The 19,747-nt window shown below is 39.4% G+C and overlaps 1 protein-coding gene across 2 annotated transcripts in view; it reads left to right on the top strand.

Moving 5' to 3' along the window:
* LOC114656090 (ATP-dependent 6-phosphofructokinase, liver type-like) overlaps positions 1 to 19,747 on the top strand; it is an 88,884-nt gene that overhangs the window by 55,946 nt on the left and 13,191 nt on the right. For both annotated transcript variants that reach the window (XR_007935698.1, XM_051931373.1), the window contains exons 10-18: positions 3,356 to 3,481; positions 8,337 to 8,401; positions 10,370 to 10,433; positions 11,635 to 11,781; positions 12,008 to 12,078; positions 12,443 to 12,530; positions 15,523 to 15,675; positions 16,159 to 16,323; positions 16,971 to 17,032. Coding sequence is in view for 1 of the 2 variants with exons in the window: in XM_051931373.1 (XP_051787333.1) it covers positions 3,356 to 3,481; positions 8,337 to 8,401; positions 10,370 to 10,433; positions 11,635 to 11,781; positions 12,008 to 12,078; positions 12,443 to 12,530; positions 15,523 to 15,675; positions 16,159 to 16,323; positions 16,971 to 17,032 (941 nt within the window). In the remaining variant the exon portion in view is untranslated. The remainder of the gene's footprint in view (positions 1 to 3,355; positions 3,482 to 8,336; positions 8,402 to 10,369; positions 10,434 to 11,634; positions 11,782 to 12,007; positions 12,079 to 12,442; positions 12,531 to 15,522; positions 15,676 to 16,158; positions 16,324 to 16,970; positions 17,033 to 19,747) is intronic.

Here is a 19,747-nt window from a genome sequence, read left to right as displayed (position 1 = left end):
GGCCAAGTACAATGTAGTGAAATGCCTGCAGAGCCGCACACACACAGAATGGGGCCTGCCACAAATTAACATCATTTTGGACCAAAATCTTTAAATCCCTTTCAGACGGCTTGGATGTCACAATCCCTCCTAATCCATTAACAGCTGTGTTTGGTGTACTTCCAGGTGGGCTTAAAGTGGAGAAGGACAAACAAACTGTGATTGCCTTTACTACGCTATTGGCACATAGGATTCTTCCAGTTGAGCGAGATAAGTCTAACTCTCCTCTTTTAACACTAGAATTACCAGAGCCTACGAAAAAACTCGTAGATCCGGCCCACCTTAAATCGCTTCTTAAATCAGTTCACACCTCTCCGACCAGCATCCTTTGTCCTCTAAATGTGCTGATAAAAGACAAGCTGCCAGCAGCCGGCTATTCCATCCCCCCACCGACTTAGAACGTGCGCAAACTTTTCCCAGCTCATGCCTTGATTGATTATCTGGGAGTGAAGTGGAGTTTTGGAGTGGAAATAATAGATCGTTATTTGGAACACACGTATTTCTTGTGTGTTCCGTTTCTACAGTAATCTGTGTAAACACATTGTTAAAACAGAAACTTTTTCATATTTTAGTAATAAATGTTACAAAATGTAGTAGGCATAATCTATAGAATGTGTAAAGCCTGAGTGCCAAAGATCAAATAAACAATTTCACAAAAGCTTCAAGGATGATACAATAGTTTCCGTGGCGTAGCGCGCTAAGATTTGCATCTTAGAGCGCAGCACTTTTGCCGTGCCTCACAGACCTGAGTTCGATTCCCCGCTGGGGATAAAGTGTTGCTCTTTTTTTTTCTTTTTAACTTCAAACGAACATAAAATTTATAAATTGGTTTGCACTGTCAGTTAATGAGATCGTTATATTTTCATGTGGGATGCTCCTTTTAAAATATTTTTTTAACAATGGAGGCTGCAATTAACATGAACAACTGTCCTTATAACTTATTTTTAAGATCCATAACACACAGACAGACAGAGCACTGCGTAATAGAGAGACAGACAGGCAGAGATATATAAATAAACAGGGAAGCCACATGTACTGAAAGAAAAAAAAAAAGATCAACATGTGCGTTGTTCCTGCTGCACTGAATAAGCTCACGTGCTCTAACATCACCCCTCCCCCCAATCTGACTCTCTAAGTAACAGCTCAAGTACAGACGCAAACCAAGTGTAATCAAGAGTCCCGGTTCGATCCCCACTCACTCCTATATTTGCCGTTTTCAGTAGTAAGCTGCTCTTTTTGTTAATATTATACAGTACACACATGCACTTCGTTTGCGTCTGTACTTGTGCTGTTACTTAGAGAGTCAGATGGGGGGAGGGGTGGTGTTAGAGCATGTGAGCTTATTCAGTGCAGCAGGAACAACACACATGTTGATCTTTTTTTCTTTCAGTACATGTGCCTTCCCTGTTTGTTTATATATCTCTGCCTGTCTGTCTCTCTATTACGCAGTGCTCTGTCTGTCTGTGTGTTATGGATCTTAAAAATAACAGTTATAGGGACAGTTGTTCATGTTAATTGCAGTCTCAATTGTTAAAAAAATATTTTAAAAGGAGCATCCCACATGAAAATATAACGATCTCATTAACTGACAGTGCATACCAATTTATAAATTTTATGTCCGTTTGAGGTTAAAAAGAAAAAAAAGCAACACTTTATCCCCAGCGGGGAATTGAACTCAGGTCTGTGAGGCACGGCAAAAGTGCTGTGCTCTAAGAATCAAATCTTAGCGCGCTATGCCACGGAAACTGTTATATCATCCTTGAAGCTTTTGTGAAAGTGTTTATTTGATCTTTGGAACTCGGGCTTTACACATTCTATAGTTTATGCCTACTAAACTGCCTAACATTTATTACTAAAATATGAAAAAGTTTCTATTTTAACAATGTGTTTACACAGATTACTGTAGAAACTGAACACACATGAAATTCGTGTGTTCCAAATAACGATCTATTATTTCCACTCTAAAACTCCACTTCACTCCCAGATAATCAATCAAGGCATGAGCTGGGAAAAGTTCGCACACATTCTAAGTCGGAGTGGGGATGGAATGCCCGGCTGCTGGCAGCTTGTCTTTTATCAGCACATTTAGAGGACAAAGGATGCTGGCGGAGAGGTGAGAACGGATTTAAGAAGTGATTTAAGGTGGGCCGGATCTACGAGTTTTTTCGTAGGCTCTGGTAATTCTAGTGTTAAGTCAGTGGGTAATTGAGGTTATATACTATTTGAAACTGAAAAAAATCAAATTCGCACTTAGAGGATCTGGACAAAACTTTTTCAAAACCTGGCAGGATCTAATCAATAACATTTTAGAATAAGCTTTTAAATTAAGGAAGCAGGTTCCCCTCTCTTACTCAATTTCTCTTTATTCATTTATTATTTTATCTATTCGTTTGTCTTTACTAGCATAAAGTTTTACAATGCTGGCCTAGCTCTTTTTCTCAGGGGTGGGGGTTGATTTGTTTTGAACCTTTTTCTTTTTTTTTTCTTTTTGTAAAACTCGAGTTATGTGTATGGAGTGTTATTTGATTTTTAGAAATTATATTAAAATATATAAAAAAAATACACAAAATGTACAAGCTCAAGTAACCCATCTCAAGGTAAATTCAAAGCAATAAATAAATCCATGATTGAAGTGGCACAGAATATTTCTCGTTTTTTAAGACCGTGTATGTAAATATAACAGTACTCTTGAGTGTAAAATATACTATATTTGAAATATTCTTTAAGGAAATTTTTAAAAAAAAGTTTAATTTTGATTGAAATAAGCGTGCCAAATTTCAAAAACATTAGTCCACCAAGGACCAACTTGTTCCCTGTGAGCAGGTAGGCCGACCAGACATGACGACAACAGTAAGTGCTTTTCACATTACATGTGAACACACTTTAAAAAACAGCATTTAACAGACTACTGAAAGTCATTCTAAAAACTGTTACATCCTACCATAACGAAGGGTGCACACCTTGGAAACGGTCTTCTTTCTTCCATTATCTGAACCTGGGTACAATCATATGCAAAGTGAGTTTCTGAATGATGATGACCTGTGATGGAGACTAGTGTCCTATTCTGGTGGTGTTCCTGCCTTGCTCTTGATGATTGCTGGGATAGGCTCCAGCTGCCCTGCAGCCATTCCCTGGATAAGCAGATGGATGATAATGACTTGGAGGGTTATCCATAACTGTAGTTCAGAATTGTTTACACTGATTGATGATGGCGTATTTAAAGTTAAGCTTAAAAATGGCCAGATATGTGGTAACTGTGTTCACTGGGCCGTTTTACAAATTCAGTCAAATCACATCATGATTTTTTCCTTTTCAGAGCAGTAAAATGGGAATGGAAGCAGTTCTTGCTTTGTTGGAAGCCACACCAGAGACCCCTGCGTGTGTTGTCAGCCTGTCAGGAAATCAGGCAGTCCGTCTCCCACTGATGGAGTGTGTGCAAATGGTATAGTTTGTGTTTATGTCTTTTGCCATATTTCAAAAACTTGGAAGTTGCAGCATAGAGAGACAAACAAGCTACCAGATAACTCCATAGACATTAAGGCAACATTTTCACATTGAAAAGTCCAGCAAGAAAACAATCAGCTTCAGGAAATCGTTAATTCACAGCGGTCAACACTAGACGTCGAGTGCTGGTCCTGGTGACCTGTGATTACCTTCATGACAAGTAGTCATTTCTTCACTGCAAAGATGTATTTTCGTAAATGTTTTAGACCTCCTTTATTTCATTGTATGTTTATACAGATTCTAATAGACATCTTAAAAAATATACTAGAGCTGATCAAAAACTACTTTCAGTTAATACAAAATCTGAAATTGACATTGCTGTAAAGAAATGATTTTAGTGAATTCAGAACCAGTTTATTGTGTTAACAGCGGCTACGCTATGTCACACTATACAAACTTCACCCATCCATCCTCTTCCGCTTATCCGAGATCGGGTCGCGGGGGCAGCAGCTTGAGCAGAGATGCCCAGACTTCCCTCTCCCCGGCCACTTCTTTTAGCTCTTCCGTGAGAATCCCGAGGCGTTCTCAGGCCAGCCGGGAGACTTAGTCCCTCCAGCGTGTTCTGGGTCTTCCCCTGGGCCTCCTCCCGGTTAGATGTGCCCGGAACACCTCACCAGGGAGGTGTGCAGGAGGCATCCTGATCAGATGCCCGAGCCACCTCATGTGACTCCTCTCGATGCGGAGGAACAGCGGCTCTACGCTGAGCCCCTCATGGATGACTGAGCTTCTCACCCTATCTTTAAGGGAAAGCCCAGACACCCTGCGGAGGAAACTCATTTCAGCCTCTTGTATTCGCGATCTCGTTCTTTCGGTCACTACCCATAACTCATGACCATAGGTAAGGGTAGGAGTGTAGATCGACTGGTAAATTGAGAGCTTTGCCTTACAGCTCAGCTCCTTTTTCACCATGACCGACTGATGCAGAGCCCTCATCACTGCACTATACAAACTTATGAAAGTAAAATTTTAACTAAACTAATGTGACTTATCAACAAACATGAATATTGTTATACAAGTGCAAGTTTGAAATTCAGCTGTAAGCCTTAAATCCTGACTGACACTGCTCTGTCATACTTTATGGAAGGGGCTTCTCTTGTGAGCAGTTTGGCGTGTAATGGAGGCTCAGACACCATCAGAATCTCTGAGGTTGCCTCTTGAAGTTTCATTCCTTCCCTTGGAGTTCCATACTCATCCTTTTGTTTGGATGCCAATGAAGGCTTCACTTCTAGGAACCAAAACAAATTACCTGTAGATGCAACCTTTGTGCAGCCCACTTCTTCACATTGCCACATAGAGGTGTTCTTTCACCACCACTGTGGGGTTTGTCTTTTTCACTTTCATTTTTCCCTTGACCTTAGGTACCCACATGTAATTAATTTTTAATTTTATCTTTAAAATATGTCCATCTAGATCAGTAAAGTCTTGTTTTTAGTAGTTTGCTACAGCTTGATTTCCTTTGCCAATTCTCCAGTTGTGTCCTTCTGGCCTAGTCCAGTGTCTCTGTTTTTTAATTTAACAAGATATCACTTTCATGGAAGTCGAGGTTCTTCCAGTAGACTTATGGCCAGAGCTGCACAAGGAAATTAATGTGAGGACTTGGCAGTGGACCAGATAGCCACAGAACCCTCTTAATCTTGTCCAGTACACACACACACACCAAATTGAGACAGGCACTGCTCACCTCTAGTGATGGGAACTCCGGCTCTTTTCAAAGCTTCGGCTTTTTTGGATCTGCTCCCTTTAAAGAGCCGGCTCTTACAGCTCCCAAATGGCACTTCGTTTAGTATCACTTGGATGCTTATATTTTACCCTAATTAAGCAATTATGAATGGTTTGTGTATAAGCAATTTCTTATTCATTGTTTTCAGACATTACATATTTTCATGCATTTTTTCATTACAAAAAATACACAGTTACTATTGTTTAACATTTTAATAAAAGCTTTAAATGAACAACTTAACACAAAACCACAGCAAACACAGCAAACAAATAACATTAAAGCCAAACTCAACAACAACAACACAACACTATGACTCTTTGAATAAAAGTTTTTAGGCCAGGTTGGCATTCAGAAATGCCAGATGCCTCAACTTAGATGGGCTGATGCGATTTCTCCTCTCCGTGATTATTTGTCCTGTTTTTGAGAAGACTTTCTGAGGGGACCGATGTAGCGACAATGCAAAGTCTTCCTACCATTACCTTAACCAGGCGTGGGTAGACTGCAGCCTTGGCCTCCCACCAGCTCAGTGGGTCTTCAGCTCTTTGGATGAGGGGCTCCTCAAGATAGGACCTCAACTCCAGCATAGCATCAGCTGTGGGATTTCTCTCTGCAGTGTCTCCTGTTGCTCTTTCGTCAAAGAGCCTCCACACAGCAGAAGCTTGTGGTTCCTGTGAACACGCCCCTGCTCCAATTTCTTCCTCTTGGCCCTCTGATGGAGGAGCAGACAGGCTGCTGGGGTTGCATCTTGCTGCTGCTGCACTTATTCTTTGAAATGCCTCATCCACAGCTCTGTTGTCATTAAATGCTACCTTTTTTCCAGAGCAGTGGTTTCTGAAAGCACAGTGTTGTACTCCATCCTCAGATATATAGTTATGGAATAATTGTTTGGGACAAAGTTTTTCTGCTAGGGAGAACATACATGGGGTTTAAGGCCTGTACAAAAGTAAGGCCTGTCCTCCACAATGGAAAATGGTTGAAAGTCGCTAGCTATCATTTTAGCCAGCTCCTCATTGACACTTATTTGTTTTTTAGCGTCATTTGTTTTGGAATAAATGTGCTTATTTTGGTTTGAACTGAAGACCGTGTTATACCTGCAGTTTTCGGTAAGACAGTGGATGCTGCAGCATCCTTTTCCAGGGTCAGTGGATGGCAGGAGAGAGGGCACGCTCCCCTCCAGTTGCACGGATGGGTGGGTGGTTCTTATATGTCTGTGCAGGTTTGTTGTTGACCCTGCTCTAACGGATATTTTCATATTACAAATTCTGCACTTAGCTTTGCAGTCTCCAATATCACTGAAATGCAGCCAGATGCTGCTTCTTTTTCGGCTTTCACTCATTTCTTCACTCTTCTTTTTTTCTTCACGATGCGCTTGCATTTAAATCTGGCTCCTTGTCTGTCGCAGCGACAGGTACACAGAGCGACAGTGTCGCTCTGTGTACCTGGCCTGTACCAACACTCACTGTCTTCAGAGCGTCTGCCCCCCTTCCTTCTTTCACATAATGGTACGATCCTAGTCCGATGTGTTGTTCGTGAACGAGCCGGCATTATGAGCCAATGTTCTGTGTGCCCATATAAGTAAAGTCCCGCCCCTGCCGAATGGATTTTCAGCAGAGCTGAGCAGGAGCGGCTGAAGCTTCAGCTCTGCTCGACGGGCATCGGATCCTCTCGTTCTCTTCAAAGCATCGGCTCTTAGAGCCGGCTCGTTCGCGAACGACACATCACTACTCACCTCCTGCCTAGTGCCTACTTATATCTGGCAGTTCATTTTATATACAATTTGTAAATTGCAATGCCACAGCACTTTTTACTTTTCTACACAATTATTATTTGTAGTCCTGCGGTGGGTTGGCACCCTGCCCAGGATTGGTTCCCTGCCCTGTGTTGGCTGGGATTGGCTCCAGCAGACCCCCGTGACCCTGTGTTCGGATTCAGCGGGTTGGATAATGGATGGATGGATTATTATTTGTATGCATTTTTACCCAGGAACATGCAGCAGTATAAGAATAACATGATTTTTATTAATTATTAGCACATCAGCAAATGTTTTTAAAATGCTTTCTTCCATTTTCTAAAACCACTTATCCATTGAATTGTCATAAAAGTACTCATCATTGCTGTCTCCATTAGATATAAGACAGCTGTCTAGTCTGATCAACTTAAATTCGTACTACTGTCCAGGCACTGGAAATTCCTTTCTTTTTTCTTTTTAAAAATTCAATTTGGCAGCCATGTATTCATGGGCACTAGAAACTGCAATACCAGAATGTCTTGCTGCTTTCTGTGCTTCTTTGTAATCCCCCACATGACGGCACTAAACTAAGCATCTGTCTGTTTAGAATGAAGGTACTTGTGACCAACACACTAAGAACAGTTTTCCACAGGAAATGACTTTTACCTCTGCTTCTTGCTTACCCCCTTAAGGGTATATGTGTCCCACATTCTGCTCACCCTTTAATAGTGATCTGTATTCCACTGATGTGTTATCACGTTACACACTTCACTTTTCAACACACTCTTTGTAATGTTTCTCTGTTATCCTTTATGAACCAATCAGGTTGCCATGTATCGTCCATTCATCTGAATAGCGAAAACATGAACATATCCAATTTCAGAATACTGCAGCATGTCCCCTTTCTTTTTATTGGTTAACAGTTGGGCAACTGTAAGAATCATGATAAAAGACAATGTTTTTTCTTACTTTGGTTATTCTTGTCCATGTTGACAAAAGCAAAGTTCAAAAACTGCAAGACACCTATTCAGGGGATTGTCATGCTAATGATTTGTGAATCAGTTTTCCATCCCAATTAGTTTACAGCCACGTATTGGCACAGAATTATGGAAAGCCACATAATCCTGCCTAGTGGATAGTTATTTTGGATTTGCATATTTTATTTCATAAAAGAAGACCATCATTCAGTGATCAGGGATAGAAATGACCTCCATATAATTAAGCTCTTCCAGGTGAACCTGCAGAATCACACATAAACTAGGGATGACTTTCAGGCTCACTCTTCTAGCTCCAATGTGTTAAACTGGCCTGAGAATCTGAAATATGATCTGCTTTGTTTTTTAGACCAAAGAAGTTCAGAAGGCCATGAATGAACAAAGATTTGAAGACGCAATACAACTACGTGGAAAGTGAGTAACCACTCTGGCTATCCTTTGGTACACACCAATGGCTTTTATGCTAAACTGCTGCTTTTACTTCTTTGCAAATTGGAATTACATACAAGAGAAGTGGCATTTCCAGGAAAAAAGTCATTTGAACACTAAAGGGCTTTGTTAAATGCTTGAAGAAGAGGGCATGCTTCTGGCATGTCTCAACAGCTGGACTAACTCAGAACTAAAAAAGGTGTACTGTACACACACCACTGGGACTTCCTGATGTGGTGTAGCAGTGAAGGTACTGGATGGACTCCAGACCTTAAGGTTATTGGTTCAGTTCTGTCCTCCAACAAACTCTGAGAGCGTCAGCCTCTTATCCTGTAAATGCATGGATATAAACATCACAGTCTTACTCTAATTCAGAGTTGTGGAGTGCCAGAGTTTACCCTTGCAACACTAGTTCAAAGCAGGCATCAGCCCTTGACACATTTCAAGCAAATATTGATTTTATAGTTGCACTGGGTAAAAAGTGTCACTCAGATATATCGACCATGTTGCTCTTTACTTACCAGTGTGGGTCTGCTTCCTTTGTGGAGACTCTCTATGGCACTTCCCTCTGCCCATTGCAACCTCGGTGATGCCTTTGCTCTTGGCAACCATGCACATGGCAATTTAATGATTCTTTTAAAACTTGCAAGTAAAAGTAATTTAAGTCAGAAGTTAAGCTTTGCTAAATTGTGCTGAGATGTGCTCTTCATCAGTGCTTGTCTCATGGTATGCTCTGATATACGTTTTCATGAGCAAATGGCAGGAAATTGCAGTTATCTCCGACTTTGCCTATAAAAAAAAACACCACATGATCAGTCGTACTGCACACTCTCCTTACCCACTAAAGCTGTGGAAAATGAATTATTGGTGAAAGAAATGCTGAGTAATCATCAGTCCAGCAATGAAAAGGGAACACGTCTCTCAAATCTGGAAGCTTCATCTTTGTTAATTAAACCAGATCCATATTGCTGCAAAACGCTAGACAAAACCTAAAAAGTTGAAATGTTAACCTTTATTTCTGGTGTTGACTTCACATTATACACACCTGAGGTGGTAAGTTTCATATCGATTGTCTGTGGGAGAGCATTAGTACGGGTCTGAGTTTCCCTCTAATTCCTTACAAGTCTAAAAGATAATTTTACTTACCACCACAGGATGATTTCTTAATAAAAATGGCACTTTACAGTACTTCAATACTTATTCAGATAGAAAAATTTAAATCTTTACATTGACATCCTATAATTTATTTGTAGCTATATAAAATTCAGAGTTGTTGCATTGTTTAACATCAGTGAAGCAATAGTGAGAACTGTTAGCTACTTTAGAGTCCAGCAAATCTCTGTGTTCATAATACAAGACTCAAGAGTAACTTCACTTTGTAAAGCGCCTAAAGATGTGTGTCATAAGTAAATGGATGCCTGTGAAGTATTATTGGAAAACAGTGGAAAAATAACATGATTTTCACCATCAGCATGTGGTATAGACCACACCCAGATGGGATACAAAGGCCATTCGGGAGCTACAACATCTGCTTAAACCGACTGTAGAATTGGTCCTGCCACCACTGGTAGAGATCTAAACCACAGTTATTCAAAAAATAATGTGCCATATTACAGGGTTCAAGAAAAGAAAAATAGTTTTTACCAAACCCCACCCCACCCAACAGTTGTCGACCTCATGAACAGCTAACATCGACTGCCCATTATCAGTAGCACTCTGTCGTGTCACTTACTGTCTTTCGCTTTTCTGTGGTCTACATTCATTGGTAGGACTGAACTTTTACCCATCCTATCTTGTACGTATTTCAATTTTTAGTGAGTAACAAGTAGGAATTGTACTAAAATTTATACATAAGACATCTTAAGCTACCAAAGAACAGAAACGATGTGTGTATTTTTGTTAAATTACAAAAGTCAATTTAAAAAATACTCAACTGATTTTATTTTTTTCTAGGAGCTTTGAAAATAACTGGAACATTTACAAGCAGCTTGCACATCAGAAACCTGCCCAGTCAAAGGTAGGATGTCATGTTTATTACAGTAGTGAGGCCTAGAGGGTGCCATGGTGGCACAGTGACTAGCGCTGGTGCCTTGCCAGTGCCGGAGGCCAGTCTCACTAGTGTATCTGTAAATGGTGACTCTAAATCGACCGTGTGTGAGTGAATAAGCGAGCTCTGTGCTCGACTGGCACTCTGTCTGCAGCTGATACTCACCTTGCTTCCTTGTTGCTCTGATAGACACTGGCTCCTACACCCACAGTAGGCTTAGCTGAGTTTGGAAAATGAGTGGATAAATGCAGAAACTGTTTTCTCTTCAGGATTTTTAAAGTTCACTTTAGTGTTGACCTGTAGTTCAAACCAATTTTGTCAGTTTTAAATTGAATGAAATTAATAATATTGTCTTGTTGTGCCCCACTGGAAGAGGGTGGCCAAGGCTAGGGTATTGTAAGATAGTACAGTTAAAGTAAACTTACAAATGAGACAAAGGCTGATACACTGGTAGCGAGCCAAAAATTGTCCTTCCTGATAGTCTGATAGATAGAGGCGTCCCCCTTGAGTCAAATCTCTTTTTTTTTCTTTTTGCAGTTGACAGTTAAAAAAATAAGATGTTGATAGTAAAATAATCAACCAAATGTGATGCCATTTACTCCTGTGGGTGTCCATCAGAAAGTAGCTGTTTGGGTACATCATTCAGAAAAAAACAACAGATAAACAATTGAATGGAAAACATCCCCATCAATTAAATAGCTTAGTGATGGATTTCTTTTTCTGTGGTGGGCTGGCGCCCTGCCCAGAGATTTGTTCCTGCCTTGTGCCCTGTGCTGGCTGGGATTGGCTCCAGCAGACCCCCGTGACCCTGTGTTTGGATATAGCGGGTTGGACAATGGATGGATGGATGGATTTCTTTTTCTTATAAAGGTGAAATAATAAATAAAGGAATGACGGCATTAAATGATAACAATTAGTCCACATAATTATTAGTTTTCTGCACCTCTGCGTCTGGTGTTAACATTTGATAAGCGTAAAGACCATAACATGAAAATAAAATACAAGATACCTTGATTTTTCTAACTAGAAAGAAAAAGAACTAAAAGTTGAGTATATTAATAAATTGTGTAATTTTTGTTATGGACTAAAATGTGGGAATAACTGACATTTTAATAAAAAAATATAAGAAATGTGTTAATTTAAAGCTTACTTGTTATTTTTGCTTGTTTAGAGCAACTACTGTATGGCAATCCTGAATGTTGGAGCCCCAGCTGCTGGGATGAATGCCGCTGTGCGATCAGCTGTGCGAGTTGGGCTGGCAGAAGGCCATAAGCTCTATACTGTGAGCGACGGATTTGAAGGTCTCGCAAACGGAATGGTAAGACACTGAACGCTGTGCCTCTAAGTGAAGCCCTTGGCTTGACTTTCCCTGGACTCATTCGCTCACAGTTTCCCAAGGTGTTTATTTAGCCAATGCTTTTGTTTAGGGTCTCACGGTTCAGACTAGGCACACTGTCATCAGTTTTCTGTTTACAATGTTGTAATTTTATCAATATTTTTGAACTCCCATGTTCTATAATTATATTTTTTTCAATAATAAACAGTTGAAGGAAGTGGCATGGGGAGATGTGGGTGGCTGGACTGGACAAGGAGGATCATTACTTGGCACTAAGAGGTAAAAGAGTATCCCTTAGCGTGTATTAGATTATTTAAAATGTGTCATTGGAAAATGTTTTGAGGACAAATTCATATTCAGTCACACTGAACAAATACAAACTTCTATAGTGCACTTTCACCTTATATTAAAGGTAATGCTTATAAAAATGTACAGCCTCTCTTATATTTTATTTCTGTATCTTAACTTATTACAACCTAAATCATCTTTTTAACAATTGATTGTGGAAAATGTTTACTGTTTATAATGCCATAAAAATGAGTTTTGTCATCTCTAATTCAGATGTTTTCTTTAAAGCAGTTCTTTATTGACATTTTAATTATAACTATAAGTCTCTGGTAAATTATTAAATTTTTTGCTTCAGAACACTTCCCAACACCTTCATGGAAAAGATTGTGGAAAACATTCGCAAATACAACATTCAGGCCTTGCTGGTCATTGGTGGATTTGAGGTAAATACGAGCCTTATTAAATTTAGAATTATGGTATGTGGACAGAAAATGTTCATTTCATAGTGTTGACCTCAAACGTATTTTAAAGGAAATCTAAAACCTTTCTTAATAGTGAACAGGTTTAAAAGGGTCCTTAGTTGTTTGAGCCCCAGTTTGCATGAGTTACAAAAATATTTTGGATTGCCATGGAAGTGCGCAACATGTGGCGTCATGGAAAAAGTGCAGCGTCCTCCACTTATCTGGCATTTCAGGGTTTCTTACAAGAGCACATTGAACCACTGAGAAATAATCAAATACTAGCAGGAACTAGTGACCATAAAAATGGCAAAGCATTGTTCCCTATGCTGCAATGTTAATAGACTTACTGGGTGAGCTGTGCCGCTGTCTGGCACTGCAGAAGAACAAAGATAATAATTAAATAATTAAAAGCTGGGACATTAAACAAGACAATGAGATAAAGCCCAGGACTGTAGACTGTTTAGCATTGCCGATTGATGAGTATGAAGATAACGCTACAGCCCAGAAAGCTGTTCTTTTAGCATAAAACCACAACAATTGATACAATTGCATTATGTGCAGAAACCCTTTATATTTCATTAATGGTGCCCCCTCAAAGAAGCTGCTGTGTTGGCGAATGGTTTTTTGATTGAACCGTTATTTTCCATTGTAATGTTGCTTAATTTTTCACTTTGAGATTATACATACAGCTTTCCTCTGTAAATTTGGGTCAGCTGTACGTATGCACATAAATTGATTCAGCAATGCCGATCATCATTTGTCAAGTTCTTGAAAATAACACCAATATGGCAAAGGTTCCTAAGGATTTACTTGTTAGAACTGCCAAACATGCTGTGACAGGTAGCTTAAACCCTGAATGGACTGCAAGCTCAGTATGGTGCTTTACCTAGCTGTAAGACTTGCTGGCAGTGCCATTCAAAGTTCATTTGGAGCCATAGGTAGGGCGGACAGACGTTGTTCAGTGACCCATGAGTGCCTCCTCAGTGTCTAGAGTGCACGACCCTTCAATAGCACGAACAGCGCCCCTTTGCGACTTGCCCCTTGGGGTACAGAACATGCGCACTTTCCCTCATGCTTGTGTCGCATATTGGATCAACCATCTCTACCATCTCCACATCTCTACTTGCTATTTTGTAACAGGAATGGCTGCTTGAGAAGCTCCAAGATTCTGTTGTCCTTATCTGGCCAGTGCTTCACACATCTGTACGTTTTCTCAGCAGACTGCTCTAGATATCACCGTGATTCGTGTCACATGTGTGTCACTGCTCCTGTGCTCCTGCGGTAAGAGTAAGGTGATCTGAATCAACTAAATAGCTGAAATATGAAAGACCACCTCAGGGAGCAGAGTTGACAGTTCAGCCTTCCATTTTGCTTTTCTGACATCATCTGTTGTCACAGTTTTGTGTTGGTATAAAGGGATTTAATGTTATACAAGTCTGCATATTATTGATATAGTTTATAAAGCTGGCACTAGACAATGGGGGGAAGCAGATGATGCTTTGACATCTGGACATCTGAGTTAGTTGGGTTGATTTTATTCAACTGTACTTGGATGTCCAGGGGCACGTCTATGATTTTATTTTTTAATGATGGTCCTAGTGCCTTAGGTCTTGTGTTTTTTGTCACATTTACTTAATTGTATTAACCTTTTTCTGACCCCTCTTGCATGGTGGTCATGCAGTTATTTTTGTGGTAAACTGGATATTATGTCTTACTAGCTTGCAGGATTTAATGCTTTTGTGGTGACTGATCTGAACATCGACCAAAGGGAACAATCACATTTTAAATTCAGAAATGTAATTTTTCTTTCCTTAATTGCAGGCAGAGTGAAATACTTTCCCATTAGTAAGAACTAAAATGATTGTCCATTTCCATGATGGCCAGAGTGTGCCCTGAAAAAAATGTTGGTATGCCTGTTTTTCAACAGGCACAGAATAACCACCTAACCTGTAAGGTCTTGGGTCAGAACAAAGCTTTAGCTCAGAGGTGTGAAACAAAGATGTCGGTGGGCTGCAGGACTTCATTCCTGCTGGTTACTTAATTGGATGATAACTATGGTAACACAGAATATTTATTTTGGCTTATTTTTTCTTTGACTTTACCTGCATTCAGTTTTTTAACTGCTTCTTCTTTTCTAACCCAAATTAACAGTAAGCTGTCAATACAGTGTGTGTTCATAAAGAATCAATTAAAACCATTTGATTAAACAACACAACAACAGCCACTGCAGCACTCATGGTAACTGAGTTTGTCAATGGTGCTTTATACGTTAGGAAGTCATTTAAGAGTTTCACGCCATTGCTTCTGTGGAAGTTCTGTTGTGTTCTCGTGATCTGTTGTTCATTCCCAGTGTCAGAGGCTTGATGGTACCACAGCTCAGGCTACTGTCCCGTTCACTGTCAGTGAAGATGCCACTACCAGTTTTTTCCTAGGTCTCAAAAACCATTCTTTGATATTTTACTATAGTGTATATATAACATACTGCTGTTAGGCACTTTAGGAAACTAATTTGAATAAAAAAGTGTGTTTTTGTAGAACATATTTGGCTGGCACCTTTTACCTATGGTCACTTACAAAACCAGGATACGTTTGTTGCCATATATGCAGTATTTCTGTTACAGTTAGCCAGACCACAAGCTGGTGCAGGATCTGACACGGTGAGTCAGACGCAGGAACTAAGCCACCAGTGGGAAATCCGGCACCCCAGTCACCAGGAATGGCTGTTGCTTTTTGCACCAATTGCACTGCATGTAACCATATCTTAATCTGTATATGAATTATAAAATGAAAATGAGGGTCGACTGACAATTATTGTATTTCCCTATTAACTGCCATGCTATATTATTCTTCAGTTCTTGAATTCATTTCCTTTAGATTCCGCTGCAGATAGCAGGTACATAAAGTTTAAACTTTATAAAGAAACCTTTGGAATGTTAAAAAAAGTCAATCTATTTTATATTTCTATTTCTTTTAGGCTTATGAGGGTGTCCTACAACTGGTAGAAGCCAGAGGACACTACGATGAACTTTGTATTGTTATGTGTGTCATCCCAGCAACCATCAGCAACAATGTGCCAGGCACAGACTTCAGTCTGGGTTCAGACACGGCCGTGAACGCCGCCATGGAGGTAAGCGGTCATTTCATGTGATAAGCCACTAATGCTCTGATGTGGGGGTCACGGGTGCTGCTTGAGACGTCTATGGAGTGAAAATAAAACAATCATTTGATTTAAAAGATCAAATTGTGTGTTTATGATCAAGTTTGGTTGTTAAATCAATGAAGGTTCACAAATCTTTTTGATGAATATCCACACCCTGTGAAAGAAGAAATAATGTATAATTAATCTGTTTGTATTACCTGGACAGCAGCTCCTCACAGCACATACTCCTGTGTACACATTTTATTCACGCTCACATACACATTTTTGGACTGTCAGTCAACATAACAAGTGTGTCTGAGTTGCCTTCACTGGGACAGCATGTAAACTCTGCTTCTTCGGCAACCGTGAAAATGATACTGCTCTGCATGTTAAAGTATTTGTATCATTATATTCAACCCACAGTGAAATATGTAAAATGTGACGACGCTCTTCATATATGTTCATCTTTAGAGCTGTGACAAGATCAAGCAGTCTGCTTCAGGGACAAAGCGCCGTGTGTTTATAGTTGAGACAATGGGAGGTTATTGTGGCTACCTGGCCACCACAACAGGTATTGCTGTTGGTGCAGATGCAGCATACATTTTTGAAGAGGCTTTCAACATTCATGATCTAAAGGTAAGTCTTGTTGTATTCCATCCTTACTAAAACAAATTATGGTTTATGGAGAGGGGTAGTAATAGGAAAAGTGTGAACTCCTAGTGTGTGGTGCCTCATTTGAAGACGTTCTAGACAATAATAATAATAATAATTCATTACATTTATATAGCGTCATCTCCCCTTTTCTTACTGTTTGCGACGTGGGCTAGAAATACACGTAACCTTCTGGGACCTTGCCTAATCTATAAGGAAATATTGTAGGCAGCTCTCCTCTTGTACACCATGTATAGAATTTACTATGGATTTCACAGAATGCAGGAATTAAGGGTCTTTACAGAAATGGTAGACCCTTGTGTGGTTCTTTTCTTTCCGGGTATAGCAAATTGACTTGGTTATAACGACAGTATAGCTGCCACTCTCAGGGCTGGCACTGAACTTGTGGGCCTGGAATGTTGAGATTCCTAAAAACTTTCAACTGGCTGTCACATGGGGACATGCAGTAGATTTAAAAAACAAATAAGGAATTTCATAAGTGGAGCGTTTGTACATTTCTGTTGAAAACTGACTGATGTTAGGAGTTTATTCATTTCTTACATTTTTACTATATTGATGTTAACAAGTAGTAGTGAAATGTTTTCATCTCTTACTTTTGTGTTCATTTGCAGACTAATGTGGAGCATTTGACAGAGAAAATGAAGACAGACATTCAAAGAGGCCTTGTTCTGAGGTACCCTTAATGAGAAAAGTTTTCTTCCCCACAAAGGCTAAAATGTATTTACGCACAGATTAAAAGGCAGGGCAGCAACACATTTTCTGCACTACTTTATGGGATTTACTTGGCTGTCAATCGGTTCAAAAATTAAACTTTCAAATTTGAAACACCCCTGACTACAATAGAAATCTCAGAGTTATTTTATATTCTTGTCTTAAAAATTATAGCTGATACTGTTCTTATATCACAGTATTTTACATATACTGAAAATTCCCAAACAATTAAAATGTTCTTTTTGGACCTTGATCATATTACTCTTTCAAAACAGGAACTGCTTTTGTTTACTATTCAATTAATCGTGAGAGAACTTGGAGTAGTTTTGCTCTTCTGTTTGTTTATTTTTAAACATACAGTACATCACTTTTCAGGTCACATTTATAGCCCTTTTCATATTTGGACTTTAAACGAAATTGTGACCTGCATTATTTTCAACTATGTAGGATTTTCCTCCTTTGTATAATTTTGTAACTGTTTAAAAGCAGGTTGGTTCTGTTGATAAGCAAATAAATGTGCTGCACAGTTTCATGAGTTACATACACTTGTGCACAAGACCCAAAAATAAATGGACACCCAAGATTAGATGACAGACTTTGAAATTGCTGCTGGTTTATTTTCACAAAGTTTATTTACTGCAGTATGCTTGTTTGATTCACTATAGAATAAAGTGTAATTTAGAATCTGAGCTTCGACTCCATTGTGCATTAATGATAATTTTCACATCCTTCATGTTGACTTAAACACTGAGTAACCCTGTGCAGCTCAGACTGGCTCTGTCATACTAGACATTTTGTCTGTGTAATTCTGTTTACTGTTGGATTGTTCAGGGTCACCCTGTTAGTTAGAGGTGGGGATTGAACCAGCAAACTTGGGGTTTAATCTCCAGTGCCATGGCCACTAAAGCACATTGCCTACCTACAATGTGCAATAGATGATGTTTTGCAAAAATTTACTTAGTCCCTAAAGCCTGTTACATATTTACCAAAAAAAATTGCATATTCAGTATTTGGCCAAATGAGTAATTTAAGAATTTTTTGCTTAAATGTGTCCTGCTGTTTCAGTTGACGTCCTCCACTGGTTTTGAATGATGCTTTCAAGCTGTATGTCCTGTTCTATGGGGATAGAGTGATATGCCATGCTACACTGTATTGTGCCCCGTGGGTGCTGTCTTTAGTAGACTGAACTGATTTATTAAATGTGAGGAACGGGCAGTTGTGATGTGTTGTGAGAAACTGACATGCATTTATGAACACACAAGCAAATGGACCAAGGAATGGAGCAGGGATTATCCTGAGACATAAAGCAATGATATTTAAAGAAGATGAGCTTAATAAATGATGTGGATCCATATGACTTGCCTGCACCCCAACAAGCTGACTCCACTCATATTATGTTACTGGTTTATTTATTTATTTAGCTCAGTTTTTTTAAATTTGTCCCCTTAAACTGGTGTCAATAATTAAAGGATTTTTCATCAGCTTCCTTTTTTATACTTCAGTTTTCATTGAAAAGAAAAAAAATTAAATTGATTTAATTTAGGACTTGAGCAATGGCACAAAATGTGCAAAAAATAAAAAGAAAGGAAATTCAGCTCAGTGTTTTCTGAAATTCAGCCTTAGTTGAGATTTTCATTTCAGTGCGTCTATCCATGTACTGTATAATAAAACACTGCTGTGTGTGTGTCTGGTACTTCCAAACAATCTGATTGGACATTTTGCTTTGGGCACTCAGTCAAACATGTTTGAGACTGGAAGTTTCCATGGCAAGAGAGGTTCAGACAAACAAGGATACCAAGGAAAGGCATAAGAGGAACAGTGAGAGCTGCCTTCAGAGTTGGGAAATATTCACAAGAGTACAAATGATGTTTTCACAGTAGGTAATGTCAGCCCATTTACCATCGGTGGTAGTCAAAAAGTGGTTAGGAGGCGAGCAATGAGCCGAAGAATAACAGGGTCTGAGAAGCAGGCATTACGGGAACACAACTGAGAAAGGAAGTGACAGCCAAGAGGAGCTGAGACGCATGAGAATACCATCAAAAAGGCGCAGGAGTGATGCTGAGGGTACATGTAAAGCAAGAGAGATCTAATATTTTTAAAATGAACTCTTTTACTCTTATGAACTGCCTTCAACAGGTAACACAGCTGGGATCATCCATAACAGACGGGCAGGCCTTGGGTAATACATGAGCTCTGCTCCTGACGACTGTCGTAACCCACATTTCTTCATAACTTGAACTTGCACTGAAAATGTCTGTTAAAAGGGGAAAAAAAGCATAATTCTTTATTACTTTGCAGAAAAAGCTTTAAATGTATTAATAAAGTGACAGTGAAACTATACTAGTATACTTAAATCACAAAGCACAAATAATTTTACTTAAAATGAATCGCAGGTATACACAGGTTTGTGCCTTTATATTTTAGCAAGTGAGCAGTTATGGACCCTGATCCCTCTTAGTGGGAAGTACAGTTCTTGTAGTCTGCAGGAACATCGAATTGAGCCAGCAGTGGCAGGAGAGCACTGTGGTATACCATGGGGTTGTACAGTTAGGTTAAAAGGCCTTGACATTCATTTGTCCTTATTGGAGTAACTTGTTTTATATTGTGCCAATTAAACATAATCTACAGTATTTTGGCTTTATAATTTAAAACATAATTTCATCTTTTGTTGGTACTG

Source organism: Erpetoichthys calabaricus, chromosome 8, assembly GCF_900747795.2.
Source record: "Erpetoichthys calabaricus chromosome 8, fErpCal1.3, whole genome shotgun sequence".
NCBI lineage: Eukaryota > Metazoa > Chordata > Cladistia > Polypteriformes > Polypteridae > Erpetoichthys > Erpetoichthys calabaricus.
This window is presented reverse-complemented; position numbering and strand designations above follow the sequence as displayed.